At 33.1% G+C, this 19,145-nt stretch overlaps 1 protein-coding gene across 2 annotated transcripts in view; it reads right to left on the bottom strand.

Annotated features, from left to right (window-relative positions):
- MFS16 (major facilitator superfamily transporter 16) overlaps positions 1–19,145 on the bottom strand; it is a 76,406-nt gene that overhangs the window by 3,672 nt on the left and 53,589 nt on the right. For both annotated transcript variants that reach the window (XM_089090657.1, XM_089090658.1), the window contains exons 8-10: positions 17,980–18,070; positions 15,078–15,226; positions 13,746–13,947 (exon numbers count right to left, since the gene is read on the bottom strand). In XM_089090657.1, coding sequence (XP_088946783.1) covers positions 13,746–13,947; positions 15,078–15,226; positions 17,980–18,070 — 442 coding nt within the window. The remainder of the gene's footprint in view (positions 1–13,745; positions 13,948–15,077; positions 15,227–17,979; positions 18,071–19,145) is intronic.

The raw sequence follows: 19,145 nt of genomic DNA, 5'->3' as shown, positions 1-19,145 counted from the left end.
AAAAGTCTTGGGTGTTTTTGTTAACGTCAAACAAAGACAACTCAAAACTTTGTTGATTTCATTCAACCTGAGTCACGAACCTAATCCATAGCTCACCCGACAATGTTATATTAGAACATATTTTCTAAACATTTAACTGCTACTAGAATCCTACTATTCAATTTAAGTAGTCTTAAGAGAGGTTTTGTACCGGGAGTAAAACACGATATATTTGAAATACCAAAATAAAGTTCCTTCTTTAATTCGGACTCCTATAATTAAGCTAAATCTAGTTTCAAAAATGAAAAAGTCTTTAATCAGCAAAGAAAAGAAATTGCAATCTTTGGATTTCGCTAAGACAGTGAGCAATAAGAAAAGTGCTACGCACAATATTTTCAAGGACGTTTAAACGATAAGAACCGTGTGAACGCCTAAATCATCAAAAATATTTAAGATGTCTTATTGGACGAGGGTTCGCGTCCTTGGGGCCCGGGAGCCAATGGCAGGCAATCCCTAGAGCGCAGGACGAAAGAACTGCGTTGGGGAGTAGGGAAAATGTGTTTTTTAATTTTTAATATGAAGTGAGATCTGAAACGTTTAGTACGAAATTATTTTGGTCACCATTTTTGTCTTTGAAGTGACCCACTGCTGTACAACTGATCATGTAAGTTTAATAAATCTATTGTCTTTTTATAAGTGTTCGCTTCTCTTGTATGTCTGAGTCTAGTCCGATAATAGGTAACTAGTTCGCCAGTCTCCAAGGTAAATGCTCCCAAAGGAATCTGATCTCCAAGTGGCGCTATAGGAGAAATCTCTATCGCCACGAGCAAACCTTTGCTATTACCACAAATATTTCTTCAATGGTACAAATGGCGCGTGTCGGAAATTGGAGGAAAACTGCGAACTAGTTAGGCTATTTAAACTTTGTAACTCAAATTTAATTTTTGGAACGGTACAGACATATAAGAAAATTGATTAAGCCTATAACCGCTAGGCTACGATAGTAAAACCATTATATCTCATAGGATATAATAGCCTACCCAAAATTTTTTTATTTAATTTTAAATAAAATTTTATATAAACCAAAAAAAAAAAAAAAAACGAAAATATGGAGGATATTAATTAATTACTATTAGTGCAAAAATTAGTCGCAAAAAATATATAGAGTTAGAAATCTATCCCGGAATACAATGGTCAATCAGATATTGACGAATTTAATATCCATATGACCCAGTTTGTACAATTAACAAAAACAGACGTTGAAGCATTAAAAGACATGCTCCTACTACGATTAAGAGGCCAGGCCTTAACCTTTCTAAAACAGGTCGAGCATACCATAGGAAATAACGCCAACTTGCCAATAAATACGGTTGATGACTTATTAAAATCATTCAAAGAGAGATTTATAGAAACCAGTTCAATAAATAAATTAAAACATGGAGTAGTGAACTTTGATTTTTCACAAAATATAAGGTAATATCTGGATAATATACGCATTTCTGTAGAAGCAAAATACTGAAGTGGTTCGGGGCAACTGTATGAAAAAATCATACTAAATAACTTTTTGCAAGGGCTACCCCAAAAACTATATCGAGTAGTAATATCCAAGAACATTAAGACTTTGTATCTTGCAGTCCAAGAGTTAGAGCGACTAATTGAAGTTGATAAAATTGTTGCTAATCATAGCTATACAAAAATAAACAGCCTAGGCGACTCAAACGCGAACATAATATTCAAGGGCGATCAGACATCCCCCAATTTCTTTTCAAGGTATAACTCCCCAGTAGCAAAAAGAAACAAAACGCCAGAACCCGCTAGGCAGAAAACAGTACGTTTTCATCCCATTATCCCTATAATACTAATGTGCTATAAATGCAATCTTGTTGTCCACATAGAACAAGATTGCCACTACGTCACCAATCCCATACCAATAAATAATGTCAGTACCACGCAAAATTGCGGTGACCATTTGTTCAGAAGAACAAATTTTAGCACCGGTCGTGCACTAGGCTATAGCCAGGGGGGATTGCGCCAATCAGTACCTTATAATACGTACCAACCAAATTTGTATAGCCCTTTCCCCAACAGGCAAATTAATTACCGGTTTGAAAACCCAAATACTCGCCAAGGTCAATATAATGCGAGAATGCAATATAGAAATCATGAAAATTTGCCGATGAGAAATGAAAATTTTACAAGCCAACGGCACTGGCAGTCAACGCCAGCAAATGGCACTGACACGAGACATCCACGCTACCATAATAATACATGGCAAAGACTGGCAGACGTAAATCATTTAAATATGCCTACGGAACCTAATACGTCTGAATATCTATTACAGGCACCGAAAAAAGAGATAAATCATAAGGGAAACGCTTCAGGCCCCCCAGAAACATAAGTTGTACCCCGAGGGTGCCAAGGATAATTAATAGGTACAAAACAATACTACTGACTTCTTGTAGTGATATTATTAACAAGTTACCTATTTTTAATGATTTTTATGTAGAAAACGTTTACTTTACGGCCTTAGTTGACAGTGGTGCTACTGTAAATATCATAAACTCTTGCGTATTTAATACGTTGCCTCTGCACATTAGGCGACAAAAGAACCCTAATAATCCCAATTTAACAAGTGTTACAGGCCATAAATTAAACGCAAAAGGGTCAATTTGCCTAAATGTAAAAAGAGACAACAGAACCTTCATGACAAATTTTATTATATGCGATAATCTCCCATATGAAGCTATTATAGGGGCAAATTTTCTAAGGTCTAATAAAATACTATTAGACGTAGCCAACGAGAAGTTGGTATACCCAGCTAAGGTGGGGGAAAATATTTCTACCTTAAGAAATCGTAACAGAGGTTACGAAGATAACATAACAGTAAACAAAAATTCTAGTGGTATAATGTCGAAGTACTTTGAAACCCATGTCTCGCAAAGACATGGCATAATTGGAAATTTGTTCAATTATCCTTAAAGATATCGCAGAACTGAAGCAAATTTAAATAATAACAGTATTGAATCTGCGAAAATAAAAATAGGAGATATGCGACAGTACAGATCAAATGAAATTAAGAAAATAGTTGAATTATGGAAAAACATAGTAAAACCCAACGTGACGCCACAAGATGCCGCAATGGCGCAGCATAGCGCCAGCATGAACCTAATAAACAAGGAAAATAAAGAGAAATATTACGGATTTGCGATAAGGAAAACAAAAATCCCTCCCAAAATGATGCAAAAAATTCAAATATCACAAATGATCGAGCCAGTAATTAGCAAATCAGAAATATGGTTTGCGACACCGTCTGAAATACCATAAAATCTTTTATGCGATGAACAGATTATATATTATGACAAAGGAGAAGGTTTTATTTGGGTAACAAATAACCATGAAAACGATACAATTAAAATTCAAAAGGTTAATTGATTAGTCCAAATCCATATTTTAACGGAAAATGATTTAAATTAATGGGAAAATTCTAAACGAAACCTAGTTAGAGGCATCAAAAATACAAACAAGGAATACCCTTTAACTGAATATCAATTTTTAAAGAAATTCAATATGTATAATATTACGGATATGTAAATTAAGAAAAAATTATGTTAATTATTATGTATTTTTATGTTTTTATTTTCTGCATCTGAAATTTACATCGGGATGATCCAATTTTACCAGCATTAAATTTTAACGACTGGTAATCCCGTAGCAAAACAGCCATATCGCGTGCCATATAAGCACAAAGAGTGGTTAAAAAAATAAAATCCATGAATTAGAAAGGAACGAGATTATACGCCCAAGTATAAGTCCGTATAGTGCACCAATAATCTTAGTACCAAAAAAGAATGGAGATTTTAGGCTCGTTGTAGATTATAGGGCTCTCAACAAACAAGTAGTTAGCGATAAATTTCCTCTACCAAGAATAGACGAAATTCTTGATTCAATTTCAAGCAAAAACAAAATTTTTACTTCTTTGGACCTTACCCAAGGCTACCACCAAGTGAAAATAGCCGAAAAGGATGTCCATAAAACTGCATTTTCAGCATCCGAATATGGTTCTTATGAATACTTGAGAGTACCATTTGGGCTTAAAACAAGTTCAAGCGCGTTATGTAGACCCCTCTTGCACCTGTTAAGAGGATTAAAAAATATAATTCATTTTGTTGATGATATTATATGCGTGGGGGAAAACACTGAGCAACACTTGGCAACTTTAGCTAAGGTGTTCGAGAAGTTCAGGCAAGGCAATTTAAAATGCCGGCCTGAGAAAGTAAATTTATTTCAATCCAAAATTAAATTTTTAGGAGTAGTAGTAACCCAGGGAGAGATATCCCCAGACCCTGATAAAATAAAATGTGTTGAAAACCTCAAGCCCCCCAGAACTATGAAAGAATTAAGAGGAATTTTATGACTTACTGGCTACTTTAGAAAATTTGTACGCAATTATTACCAAATTGCGAAACCTCTCACGGACTTAACGAAAGGAAACTCCCATAATGTTACCTGGTCCCAGGAAGCTCAAACTTCCCTAGACGAACTCAAACAGGCACTCACTTCTGAACCAATTTTATCACTCCTTGATTTCGAAAACGGAAAATTCATCGTTACCACTGATGCTAGCTCAAAGGGCATAGGCGCTATCCTTTCTCAAACAATCCCAGTAGAAAACCCTAACCCTCTACAAGGAACACCTAAACAAATAGAAAAAGTTATATGCTATTCGAGTAAAACTTTATCAAAAGGCGAAAGCAGTTATTCCGCCACAAAATTAGAATTGTTATCTATTATCTACCATTTGGACAAATTTAGGCATTATTTAATTGGTAGAAAATTCATATTAAGATCAGACCATAAAATCTCGCAGTACCTGTGCACATTTAAAAACCCCACGGGCATTCTATCTAGATGGATTATGAAAATCCAAGACCTAGATTATTACTTTGAACATTTAAAGGGAAAACAAAACGCAGCTTGCGACTTTTTGAGTAGATATCCAGAAAATGACCCGTATGAAACTTAAAAAAATGAAGTTAATGCTATCAATGATAACATGAAAAATTGATGTAAGAAAAACACAGTAAAAGAACCAGTAAAATAAACTAATATGAACTATTGTCCCTTGTATTTGTAAAATATAAAAAGAACGCAAAAAAGGGACGAAACATGTTCAGAAATAGGGTATTGTGTATCGACCATTAAGTCTTACCCGTGTTAATAAAAAACTATGCGAAAACATAGATACAGTTTCTGATGCGGCCTTGAGGAAAAAATACTGTTTAGAAGCGTCGCCACGCAGACAAATAAAAACCAAACCTCAATCATCAATATATTATGTAATAAGTTGATAGTGCCTGTATTTGAATATTTTCATTTGGACACAGGTGGACATTTAGAAGTTATGAAAACGTTCCATAAGTTAAAACAATACTTTTACGTACAATCGGCACCGACAAAACTTAAAGAATTTGTAAGTACATGCGAAGAATGTAATTTGAGAAAAATCCCCCCAGCTTATCCAAATCCTCCAATGGGAAGGGTCCCAGTAGCAAAGTACCCCTTCGATATTCTCTCATTTGACCTGTACGGGACAAATGGAGGCTTACCTGTTTCTAGCAGAGGCCATACGTGTATTCTTTCGGTTGTAGATCATTTTTCCGGATTTACTTTTGCAAAAGCATTAAAAAATCAAGGTGCTTATGCCACAAGTAAGGCATTAGCAAAATAATTTTTACAATTTGGCATTCCTAATAAAATTTTGAGCGACAACGGGAGCAATTTTGTTGTAAAAGTAACAAAAGATTTAATAAGTTTCCTTAATATAGATAAAATGGTGACCGCACCGTACCATCCACAAGCTACTGGCAAAATAGAAAACATACATAAAATATTTTCGAACTTTCTAATTATTTATACGAAATACAATAGGAGCGACTGGGATAAATTCTTACATTACTTAACCAACTTAATCAACACTGCTTATTCCTAAGCAACAAGATAAAATCAATTTTATTTAATTTTTGGTCTATATTTTAGAATTCCTTATGATGATATTATTTAATCTCGGCTATACTATCACGACTCAGAAGATTATAAACAAGAATTCATAAATAGGATGAGGAAAACTTATAAGATAGTTAGGCAAAAGTTGGAAAAAAGTAAAATAAACCAAGAGCTAAGAAACCAACCCAAAGTTAAGGGGAATATAGATTTCAATGTAGGAGACTTCGTTTACCTAAAGAACAAGGCAAAAACGGAAGGAAAAAAACTTTCCAACAAATAGTCTGGGCCGTACAGAATAGTCAAAAAATACGATAATGACTATACCTTTAAAATGGAGAACCCCGATAGTGGAAAAACTTACAAGGCGCATGTTAGCTGAATCAAAACAGCCAAATGTCCAGAGAGATGGGTATCCCATCCCTCTTCGACTGATTCGTCAGATTCGGAAAATGAGCCCCCTAGGTCAAGATTGGCAGAGCTAAAACCTTTCAATTTTAAACAAGATTATTTTGAAAACGAAAGTGATGAACAAAACTTTGAAGAATTTTTGGCTATTGAAAATCTAGTTGTTCCAGAGAAAAAATCCCTTATACCAATCATAATAAGAACGTCAACAAGTCAAAAAAGTTATTCCTCGGCGAGAGCGGGAGATTTGGATTATACAATATCTCCAAAAACCCAATTTTTTCCCGATAGAATTTAGACCCCATGTCCATACCCCCTATTTCAAGACGATTTAGTGTACACTGCAACACCGATATATAGGCCCCTGTCTCTACATAAAGTGTTTGCCATAGCCGTATAAACCCCCGGTTTCACGTTGCCGAAAATCCACACACCAAATTACAGTCAAAAAAACCTTCGAGAAGCTATGGAGTTAATAAATTTTCCCATAAAAACGAGTCAAAGTACATTGCCCGGGACTACAACTCCAAAGTATGACCAGCACGGTCAATAGCATGATATAACTGTGTCGACGGTCAAACCTAACCACGACTGGACGTTGACTTCACGGAGGTAATCCCTACTGCAAAGAATGCCCCATCCCCCTGAAGACATGGCCTTCAAACAATGGAGGAACCCCGCAAAAACTATTGATTCTTCCCAAAGCTCTCAAGAATCTTTCAAATCCCCCGAGTTGAGAACTCAAGGCGAGAACTTAGAGAACAAACCTTCTACTTCAAAAGGAGCAGAAATTTACGAAGGAATGGCAGGTGATACCACAAAAAGTGCCACCTCTAAAAGTTCCAATCCAGATTCGTCGGCAACCAGTTCTGAAGAGTCTGAAGTCGAATCAGACCAAATAGTAGATAAGGAAATAGTTAAATCTAGGCATAGCTCAGCAGCCGCACACGTGACACACACGAAATAAAATGTGAAATATTCTTTTAAAAAGAAATACAAAAAATTTTACATTTTCTCGATTTACAACCCGAACAAGAAAAAACCACAAGAACCCGCGCATATAATCCCGACACAGTCAGGTAGAACTGTTAAAAAACCTGACAGATGGAAATATCCCTAATTAACGTAAAGACAAATTTCAAAGATAATAAATTTAACACCGTAATAAATTTAACAGTGTGCATTTAGAGTTAACCAAGTAAGGATTTGATTAAGTTTTGAATGTTTTATTTTTGTTAGTGTTATTTCTATGCCCTTTCAAAGGATAATAGAAAGGTTGGAACAGAAAATAACCAAAGGTAGGAAGCTAGTGGTCTACCGAAAACGACAAGTGGTGTTGGACCACGTCTTGTGGGAAGCCTGGGGAGGAACTCAAGGCCCATGATTGTTTTTTGTAATTTCTTTTTTTAACGACCGTAGGAAGCGATATTTCTCAGTCCTTCAAGTTTAAAAAATTAGTATTTTTATGCCAACCAGGGCCAGTCAAAAAAATACTTAAAGGTTGAATAGAAACTTCTGTGAGCTAATTTTTCTTTTTTTGTATAATAATGCTTTTAAATATAAACATAGAGTTTACTTTATTATAGCTCCGAGACTAAAGAAAAAAAAAAAAAGAAGAGAAAAGTGTTTTAATTTCATTAGTTTATACCTATGACTTATAAAATAACAGAGAAATCCCTGTTCTATAGTTCTTTGACAAAAATGTTCTTTAATTTCATTGGTTTATCTATGAAATATATTGTTCTCAAATCTTTGTTGCATATTGTTTCAAGTAAGTAACTTTATACATGACCTATACTGACTCTGATCTCCTTAGATTTTATATGAAAAATTGAAACATGTCCAAAAAAAAATTGATATCATCAAATAAAAAACAAAAAATGTTTTACGACTCGTTTAATTTCTAACAATAAGAAGACTGCAAGGTGATGACGGTGATGTCTTTACTAATGGTTTTATACATGGATTAAGTCGAGGCGAAATATCCTCTCTACAACGAGCATAAGAGTTTTATAAGATGTAGAATCCCTGCTGAAATTTCCTTAAACGTTGAGATTGAAAAAAAAATATTTTAATCATAAATAAATAAAATACGCCTAACTTGACTTAAAAATTAGATAATCTGACACTATTCTTAGCTAGAGCTTGATCTGAATCGTGTTTTGCTCTATTTTTAGGTTTTTAGTGTTTAATCTTCCTTTTTACTTGCCGTTTTGTTCATTTTTCTTGCTTAAAATATCAGTCAATTTCTTATTTAACTAGTCTAATAATCAATTCGTACTCAATTTTTACTTTAATTATTTATTAAAATATAATTTATAAATAATTTATTAATTAAAATTTAATTATATCAATAAACTAATTAGAACCTGATAATTTATTTAAGTTAGATTAAGGTTTATGTTTAACTTGAAAAGACTGTGCTTCATTTAGTGAAAAACGTTTATTTTTGTAAAAAAAAATTTTCCTGTTTCCCCCTTTTTTAGTTATGCGAAGTTTATTTGAGCAACATGTATATTAAATTATCCAATTCTGATATAGTGAATACTAAAGAAATTTCCTCTTGAAACCTATATTTCTTCACCCCCATTATACCCGTACAAATTTCAGCCAGTTTTCAGTATATTTTGATAAAGCGAATTTGTTTTTATCAGCTGAAGTAAACACGAATAATTCGAAGCGTCGGTTATTTTTAAAATAAATTTATTTTTTAAAATACGCAAATCAGTAGGAAATGCCATTACATCTGATAGATATGTAAAATCAAAAAAAAAAAACTACCTGTACAGACTCGTCTAATTATATAAAATATTTTATAGTTGTGCAGATTATAATTACTTTAGGCTTACACATTGCTCATTCATGTGTTTCTTAATCGAGTAATATATGTACTAACAGCCAACTATTGGTAAATATAACCAAACAACCTATTGGTACGTTTATATGAAGAATTTCACGGCGGATGTGAAATTATATCTCAATAATAATATGGAAAATTTTAAAACCATTTGATCAGTTAGGATACATGGATTGAAACCCTGTGAATGTCCAATGGCGACTAAGTAAAACCCACAAGGAATTCCCTATTAATGTGAAGGTGTTTCTCGCTTAACGGATTCTAATAAGACTTTAATATAATATTTATTTATTTAGTTCTGAAGGATTTGCTCTAACAATAGCCTTCTAAAAAGATATTGATGTCAGTTCTTCATTATGCTTATATTCTTTGCCAAGCATTAACTGGAATCTACGGAGGCAAGCTTGGAAATCCTTCACCTAATGACCTGATTCGAAAGGCTAATACGAGGCAACAAGGTTGACTTGTAAGTAAGGAAAAATCCTGAGACTAAGAACCTCGGTATTCCATCAGTTAAGCCAAGAACCACATGTGAAAGGCTAAGTCCCGAAATAGGGGCGATATCAGACAACGAGTGGGTATAAAGGTCTCCACGCGTCCTTGTTATGTATTACTCACCCGTTTTTTTATCGTTTGAGTAAAACAGTGCTGTTTTGAATCTGCAACATGAGTTTATTAACAATCACTGACGTGCGTGAACAATTCATGAATGAAAAAAAAATATTGTAAAAACATAAATAAAAATTAATAATGTAGTGTAAATTATGTTCATTTAATATCGATATTTTCGTTATAAAAAAAAATTTGAAGACATTTCTGTTTTAGATTTTCATTGTGAGTACCAATATTAGTGTATTTATTTAATTCTGTCTCATAGCTAAGAAGTTATAACCCAATTAATGCGTGAATTATTGTATGTGTATTTACTTAAGAGAACATGTGATTCTGACGCGTTGTCTTTATTGCAGGAAAGTAAATGGACATTTTGGTCATTGAGTATTACAATAAGCTGCCCAGTACAGATATGTCCCAGTAACATCTATTTTTACCATATCTCAACAAACGAAGAGTACTCACCATAACTCCAGGCAACTTTCATCCCAGCTTCGTCTACGAAGACAACAGTTACCTTCGACCGTCGTTTCTTCGACTATGAACCATATTATGTATCAGGTAACACTATATTTGAACCTCAGTATCAAGTGCTTTAACGAACTATATAATCGCATAAACGCTGAGAAACCCATCGGCCAGTACAAGATATAAATACGTAGATATCGCTGTCGATACTCACTATGGACCCCATAATAATTTGATAGTATAGTGATGATATTTGAAGCTAAACGATATTAAACAATATTTAAAATTAAATGATACTTAAAGACATTTGAATATATTTGAAGATGAAATTAAAGACAATTTGAATTTTAATTCTGAGTACTCCATCGATCAGCGCCTGATAAACTATATTTAAAGTTAAATGACACTTAAAGACATTTCAAGATATTCGAAGACAAAATTAAAGACAATTTGAAGTTTAATTCAGAGAACTCCATCGATCAGCACATGATACACGATATTTAAAGATTAAATGATACTTAAAGACATTCGAAGATATTTGAAGACGAAATTAAAGACAATTTGAACTTTAACTCTGAGAACACCATCGAGCAGTACAAGATAAACGATACTAAAAGACATTTGAATTGAGATGATAGTTGGAAATGTTTGAAGTTTAATTTAAAGACTATATATTAAAAGAGTCACTATAGTATGACGACAAACCATTTAAAAAGTCACAAATGAAAAATTTTACAAGATAATACAGTCTCTAGGTGCCTCAAAAATCCTAAATAAATGATATGCTGAGAAGAAAAAACACCAACACCTATAGTGGGAAGAATCATTTCCCAGTTGACCATTAGAACGATATTTAACGGTCATTTCCCAGTTGACTATTAGGAAAAACTTACCGTGTAAAGACAACTAGACTCAAAATGTTCCATGAAGAAACCATAACGTAAGTGCTTCGAAATTTTTGCCACGACAAAAGGAGTGAAGGACAGTAATTTACAACAGAAGGGTGTAGTACACTAAGGACACGAAAGGTGATGAATAGATGTGAAGCTACAAGTGTTACTTCCTAATAGCTTTGACAATGCTAAAATCTCAATAGTGAAAGTGTTTTAATGTCATCAGTGAATATGTTGAACCAAATACTGTACGTTATAAGTCATTCATGTATATACCACAAGTAGAATTAGGTGTAATATTACTATGTTATTCATTTAAAGCTGTGTAGATAGTACGTAATACGTAATATAGACAGCAAAAAAAAAATAGAACTAACGTAAAAGTATAATAGTCCAAACCTTATTTTAAAATTAAAATTAATATGTTTTATATATACAAAAAGAAAAAAAAAAAAAAAAAAATCTTTAGTATAATATCTGACAAAGAACCAAAAATAATATTATTCCGGTATATTAATTTTATATAGGGATGTATAATAAAACAATAAAAATAATTTAAAAATTTTAAAACTCCTGATGGGCAGTAACTAATGACGGGGCGTCATTATTTCATGGGAAGGGTTATATGTACCTGGAGTAAAACACGATGTATTTGAAAGACCAAACTAAAGTTCCTTCTTTAATTCGGACTCCTATAATTAAGCTAAATCTAGTTTCAAAAATGAAAAAGTCTTTAATCAGCAAAGAAAAGAAATTGCAATCTTTGGATTTCGCTAAGACAGTGAGCAATAAGAAAAGTGCTACGCACAATATTTTTAAGGACGTTTAAACGATAAGAACCGTGTGAACGCCTAAATCATCAAAAATATTTAAGATGTAGTATTGGACGAGGGTTCGCGTCCTTGGGGCCCAGGAGCCAATGGCAGGCAGTCCCTAGAGCGCAGGACGAAAGAACTGCGTTTGGGAGTAGGGAAAATGTGTTTTTTAATTTTAATATGAGGTGAGATCTGAAACGTTTAGTACGAAATTATTTTGGTCACCATTTTTGTCTTTGAAGTGACCCATTGCTGTACAACTGAGCATGTAAGTTTAATAAATCTATTGTCTTTTCATAAGTGTTCGTTTCTCTTGTATGTCTGAGTCTAGTCCGATAATAGGTAACTAGTTCGCCAGTCTCCAAGGTAAATGCTCCCAAAGGAATCTGATCTCCAGGTGGCGCTATAGGAGAAATCTCTATCGCCACGAGCAAACCTTTCCTATTACCACAAATATTCTTCAATGGTACAGTTTTTAATGCAACGGCTCTTCTTTTCCTGTACTATTATCATTTTGATTATCTTTGTTTAGTAAAAATGACCTTTCATTTTTGCTTAAAATCGGAAGGGCAAACTTTATTGTGTTACATTGTTCCATTGCATTTATTGGTTTGTAGTAACAAAGCGAGATGGAAATATTTCCCTAGTTGAAAAGAAGTGTTTGACACCTCGTCACTGAGCCTATCCTCACATAATAGTGTGAGCATAGGATTCCCAGTAAATATCGGGAAAATTTCTAGTAAATGACTTGGTCTTCTTTGGAAAATGCCATTTCTTCTGCGTTGCTATGCCTTCTACATATGAACAAAAACGCCTTTTAATTTGCTATAAGTTATAACAATATTTAACAGATAAGCTTATCCGTAGAAGCACAGAGTTTTATGCCTCTAGCTTCTACACTTATCAGTACAATTTGCATTTTTGAATTTTATTTCTGTTTTGTATATTTTTGGTCGCCATACAAAAAAGGAAAAAAGATATCCAATACACCGCATTTTTCAGTGACAAATGCGGTAAAAAATTACTAACATATTTATATAGGAAGTTCAAACAATTCAAAAATTAATAAATGATAAAACACAGGGAAATATAAATTGCTTAATTCTAACACAAATTGATTTCAAATGTAAAATTAGGCAATTAATTCACAAATTTTTTATTTCCTAATTTTATATTAAATGATCCTTCCATAGCTAATGTGCAGTTTCTACATCCATTTATGTATACCATGGGTACGCTTTGGTGATTTGAATCAATCTCAAAGGGAGAAACACCCCATCTCCCTCTGTATGCAGGCATTCTAAATAGACTATGCTAATAAGACCTCAGAAGGAGTAATATTTCAGAGAAATTTAAACAGACCGTCAAATTTTCAAGTAAAACTCAATTTCACAACTAGACTGACATAGAAAATAAAGTCTGGCAATAATTCATTCGTCAATTTGACAATGGGATTAGCGAGGTAAATGACATTATAGAAACTTTCTTGTTGGACAATTTTCTATTGTGGAGACAGTGCGGGAGGGGGATGTATCGGAACCTATGATCATCCTTGGGGGTAAATGATTCGAGATAAATAATATCTTAGATTAAAATCGACTATGGAATTTCTCTACTAGAAGTTTTAAAACCTCAAAGCGTGTAATAGAATTACCGAAGATTCAATTGTCTTCAGCTACAGAAAAAAAAATGAAACAATAGAAGTCAACTTACCAACAGATCCCGTTCCATCAATGATAGCTGTTACAGTAGCTACTGCCCTAGCTGAGCCTTTTAAGCATTTATGGGTACCTAATTCTGTACTAACAGCCGTCGTAATGAGAGCGTAAGGTCCGTTCACAAAAAGACCAACGACCACCAGCAAGATCATACTTGTAGCTAAATTTACTGCACCATATAACTGGTACAGAAACAGCTGAAAAGCAATAAAAAAGTTGTATTAACTTATATATAAAACAATTGTGATTAATCTAACTACTGATATTCAAATCAAAAGACATATATTCCATATGCTTTTTATTTTTCTAGCAATAATTTAACTAGATCCATTTTTTCCTAGAAATTAGCAATAAGGATTGTTAAGGATGTTAAAAAAGCCATAAACGTTTAACATGAGTAACGACAAGAATACAAAAGCTAATATTCATTCAACCTGATCAATTGTTTATTCAATCTACGCAAAAATAAGATTTTCAAATGTCCTGATGGAAGCTCAAAACGAGGTCGAGATAGTCACATTTTGAAAACTCACAAAATATAGTTAGAAAGGCTTCAAAGCTATACATATATATATATATATATATATATATATATATATATATATATATATATATATATATATATATATATATATATATATATATATATATATATATATATATATATATATATATGTGATATTTGGAAAATATATTATGTTTCTGATATTTCAAGAATATGATTAAATATTACTTTTTTACGATTTGTCTCGTATTGAAAATTTTGTAAATGAAAGTTGCCTGATCTTTTTTCAACTATTCCATTTTTGTTGATATTTTTGTATTTACTCTTTTTTTTTTCTAGGATAATCCACAGGGAAATCTTTCACGCATTCAAGTTTGCAATTTAAACCGAACAAGCTCTACTGATTTTACAAAAATCTTGTATTCCTTTTTCATCAATTCCTACTGAAAGCTTAAGCTACGTGCCAAGCAGTACCTGAAGATGTCATCTCATTCTTTATCATCGCATCCCACCCTAAGCTGGGACTTCTGGTTCTTTTCTTAACAATGTGTAGTTTATTTAGTAATAATATTTTAGATACACTGAAAATATACCCAAGCTAATCTTCCGTGAGATATCTGCTCAGTTTGATTATGCATGAAATTCTGAAACTCCAAAGAAATACTTGCTTATGAAGAACATTTTCGCAATATTCAGGACAAAATCTGTATCTTTTCACTACATCAAAAATTTTCAATAAAGCTAAACAGACACATAAATGAACTAAGTAAAAATGCCAAAACAGACAGACAAGTCTGTAAAAAGAAGTTTGATGACTCTTACCATGGGTATGGCTATAAGTAACATAACGGCACACGTGACGGCACTCATTCCCGTATGATCCGTCATGACTCCAGCAAGTATACCACCAAGAATTCCTCCCACATCAAAGAGGGTTGAAAGATTCGCACTTTCAGATGCCGTAAAAGAGGCTGAAAAATATAACACAATGGGATACATAAGTTAAGGACAGTTACTAATATTATTTACCACTCCTACTGTATAAATCAATGTCAATTATCAATCGTTTCCACAAATGATAATTGCAATTAGCCAATACAAAAAAAAAAAAAAAAAAAAAAAAAAAAAAAAAAGTCACTTATACATCATTAGAAATATCATTAAAAATCGACATAAAACCTTTTGCAACTTCTCAGCAGTAGTTGAGCGTTAAAATAAAGTGGAATTTAAAAACGTTTGAGAATGTGTGGACCTCAGGTGGAGGAATGCTGCAATGATTTTGTTTGTGATTTTTCCTTTCAAAGTAAAGTACAGTACTTTGTAGCTTGTTTTTGGAGCATAATCAATGCCAGTTCAAAAAAAGAAAAAAATACATAGGTCAAAGCCTGAAATCTTCACAATCCAAAGTTAGCGAAAAATCGTTTCTATAGATTTAAATAGTAACATGGAGATTTTATTATAGAAATTTTGCAAACAGGTTTACTTCACGAAAAGTTGCTTCACCTCTTTTCGCTGAGTACATTAAAGAAGGCATAAGGAAGTAAAATGAAAACTGCCAGGTGTAAAAATCCCTATCTGTTCCTAAAATTTTTACAGGAATATAACCGTATTTATAGTACTGGCTCTGCAATTACACCCCAACACACCAGTCGATTAGAAGACCCTTTTAATTGTACAATGAAATTTTTAACCCCTGTTCATACCTGAACTGATGACTTTCAAAATTTGCAGTTTACAAAAATTCAAAGAAAATCAATTTATTTCTTTATTTAGATTTATATATGACTAGTCTTTATAGTGACGAAATACTTGTGTGTGTGTATCTTCTTGGGTGTGCTATTACGTTTTGAAATTGGGTTGAACTTTGAAAAGACAATTGTTGTAAATACGGCAAGAAAGTAAGTTCATGTAACGTGCTTCTTTTCTTTTCTTTTTTTGTCATTCTAAGGGCCTAACTTGTTTGAAAAACGGTATAATAAAAATCTATAGCTAGAGTCAACTAGGATATGCGGTGATTCTTTGTTCTGCAGTATTTATGATGTGCATAGCCCACAGATTTATTCCTTAGATAAATACCAGAATACTTAGAAAACACATGGCAATACACAAACAGGTGGACAGACACGATGCAGCTGGGAATACTGTTGATGAAACGCCACTGCTAAATTATGTCGTTGATATTTTAAAAAGATCTAAAGAAAATTAATAAAGAATATTGAAGAAAAAATAAATAAAGGTGAAAATGTGATACATAATAGTAAGAAAGGACAATAATGTTTTGTCAGTAAGTTTGATCAATCCTTTACAACGTTTGAGTAATCGAGGAGAGGCCGTCATTCATCATCATGACTTAAAGACAGCAAAAACAACTTGACCAAGAAAACAACAAGCTTATTTAAAAAAACTAAGATATTGAGATTTACGTGTCTGACGATTTTTTTTTTTTACCTTTGGCTAATTGTAAGGGCTCAAAAGGAGAAACTATCGTTTTAAGAAGAAAACCGAGCAAAAGATAGAATGTTTCCATAGCTTCATACTCAAAAATCAATTAAAGTGTCCCAGGAAACACCAATAAAAATCAGGAAAGTACAGGGAGACATGAGCAAATCTCAAAAGCCAGAAGACTTAGAAGCATAAATTTCCTTAGCCAAGATTGCCTATTTCAGTAATTACAGCTACATGGTTCATCCATCTTTTTGTTCGATAGGAACTAGCTCGTGTGAAGAAAATTACACAGAATCCTTAAACTGACTGATTGCTGATACTAAAGTCGGAGACATTACTACCTCTTCGGTCCATTTGAAATCACCTAATTCACCTCATGATTATCAGTCAAGTAGAAAGAAACGAATTCAACAAAATTTTTCTAGAAAAAATATCTCGCACTTTTCGTTATGAAAACAGCTTTGTACCAAATTTTGTCAATTGACACGTAGCTGAGACACAGTAGAGTTCGACTCAGTTTTTTTTTTTTTTTTCAAATTACATTGATTTGAAAAAATAAGAATCGATCTCACCTGCTTCTGTTTTTATCAAATGAGTTTTCTCCTATTCTTTGAGCTAACCTTGTAGTCCTAGTTAAAATTTGAATTAAAAACTACTAAAACCAAATAACCCTTAAAACATTCTTAACTTACCTAAATTAAATTATTATACGACTTTAGGTGACAACTTGCTATTTCTATCATATTTATTACAAAAAGAATTTGAAAATCTTCTGCAATTTCGCTTAGACTAATAAGTAAACCTAACAAAATTCCGGGATAATTGTTTTCTATTTGCGCGACATTACGTCCAACTATTTCTTCCAAGTGAGTGACGAAGGGACCAAAAGAAAAAGACCCTAAAATACAGCGGTTTTTATTTACCTAAAATATTCTTTCTATTTCTACAGCAAATCCTCTGTGCAGAATTTTATTGATCATTTTAGCCCGGAATTTTACTGCCTAAAATTTCTTTGTATCTAAATACGTTTATATTGAAGTAGCACTTGCTATTGTGGATTCTTTATCTATTTACTTACATTTACGTGACCGTTTCACGCTATTGATTTGAATAAACATACATATTCTATTTTGACTGTAGAAAAAGATTACAATTCCTCTGCACCTTTTCATTTAAAAAAACAAAGCTGCACGATGATCAATTAAAACGCAGATATAAACTTTGGAAATAGTGAATTAAAAGTGTAGAACAAACAATTGTTATTGTTTGAAATACTTACTGGAAGCTTTGATATATCTTGGAAGCCAGTAGAGGAATGTATAACTGATCAGTTTCGCAAAGAATAGGCAAAATGAAAACTCAATGACACCCTAAAATGTAAATATAAACATTTATTTTCCAAAACAGGAATACGGCAGCGATGTGCCACAAGGTTTTGTTTATCATTTGAACTGGTTTTACTAAATCCAAATGTAACGTAATGATAAATTCAGAAGCACCGTTAAAATCGTCTCTGGATCTGTAGAACTACTAGAGTAAAAAATCACTTATTAGACAAACTTTATTTAATAATTTAAAGAATGTAGTTGAGGAAAATTGTCTGAAAGAGATTGTTTTCACAATCTTATTTTGTATCTCCTGCACGCCAATGTCAAGCCTGCGTTTTACAGTAGCTATTTAAGTTAACCTTACAAATAATAATTACGCTGTGGAATAGATACACAGAAACTGCTACATTTCGAAAGTATGCAAAATTGCTGTCAAGAAAAGCAATATGGCTTTTTTAGGACGACTTCATCAGTAAAAGTTCTCAGAGGACCCATTGTGTAGTAAACGCCAAAGACTGACCTACAAGACAATGTCAGAATGGGGGGGGGGGGTGCTCACTCGCCACGATTTAGTCATTCGAATAAGTGCAGATCAAAACTGACAAAAGGTAATTTTTCACCATTGCTAAAAAGGGCCTCTTTTATTTTAGTTTGGGAGAGGGATTCACGGATAGAATTGGCCCGTCCATTCTCTTAGAAAAAACTTAACTGGGGGCCCTTGGTTCACCTTATTCCGAACCTTGGTTGGTCCGGGGCCTTGGTTCATCTTATTCCTCTAAAAAAAACTAATTAGTTCAGAAATAGGACACATGTTAATACAGAACAAAATAATAAATACTTATAGGGTCTTGTCGGCCCCATCAACAGAAAATCGTTACGGGAGGAAATTCATTTTTGGAGGGCTTGTCATAAAAACATTACGAATCAGGTAAAATACACAATGATGATAGAATATTTACGAATATCCATAGGAACATTCTGGAATATTTATTAATGTCATGATTATTTGGGTTTGGAGGCTGTACCATGTGCCCTCCCCTATATGCATACCGATGTGTATCCATGCATGACAAATTCTTCTTAATCAGCACATTTATTATTCGTTATAGAGTGAAGC

This window comes from Artemia sp. Qi Xiang Cuo, chromosome 6, assembly GCF_049724085.1.
Source record: "Artemia sp. Qi Xiang Cuo chromosome 6, ASM4972408v1, whole genome shotgun sequence".
NCBI classification, from domain to species: domain Eukaryota; kingdom Metazoa; phylum Arthropoda; class Branchiopoda; order Anostraca; family Artemiidae; genus Artemia; species Artemia sp. Qi Xiang Cuo.
Note: the sequence above shows the minus strand (reverse complement) of the source record. Positions and strands in the feature narration are given on the sequence as shown.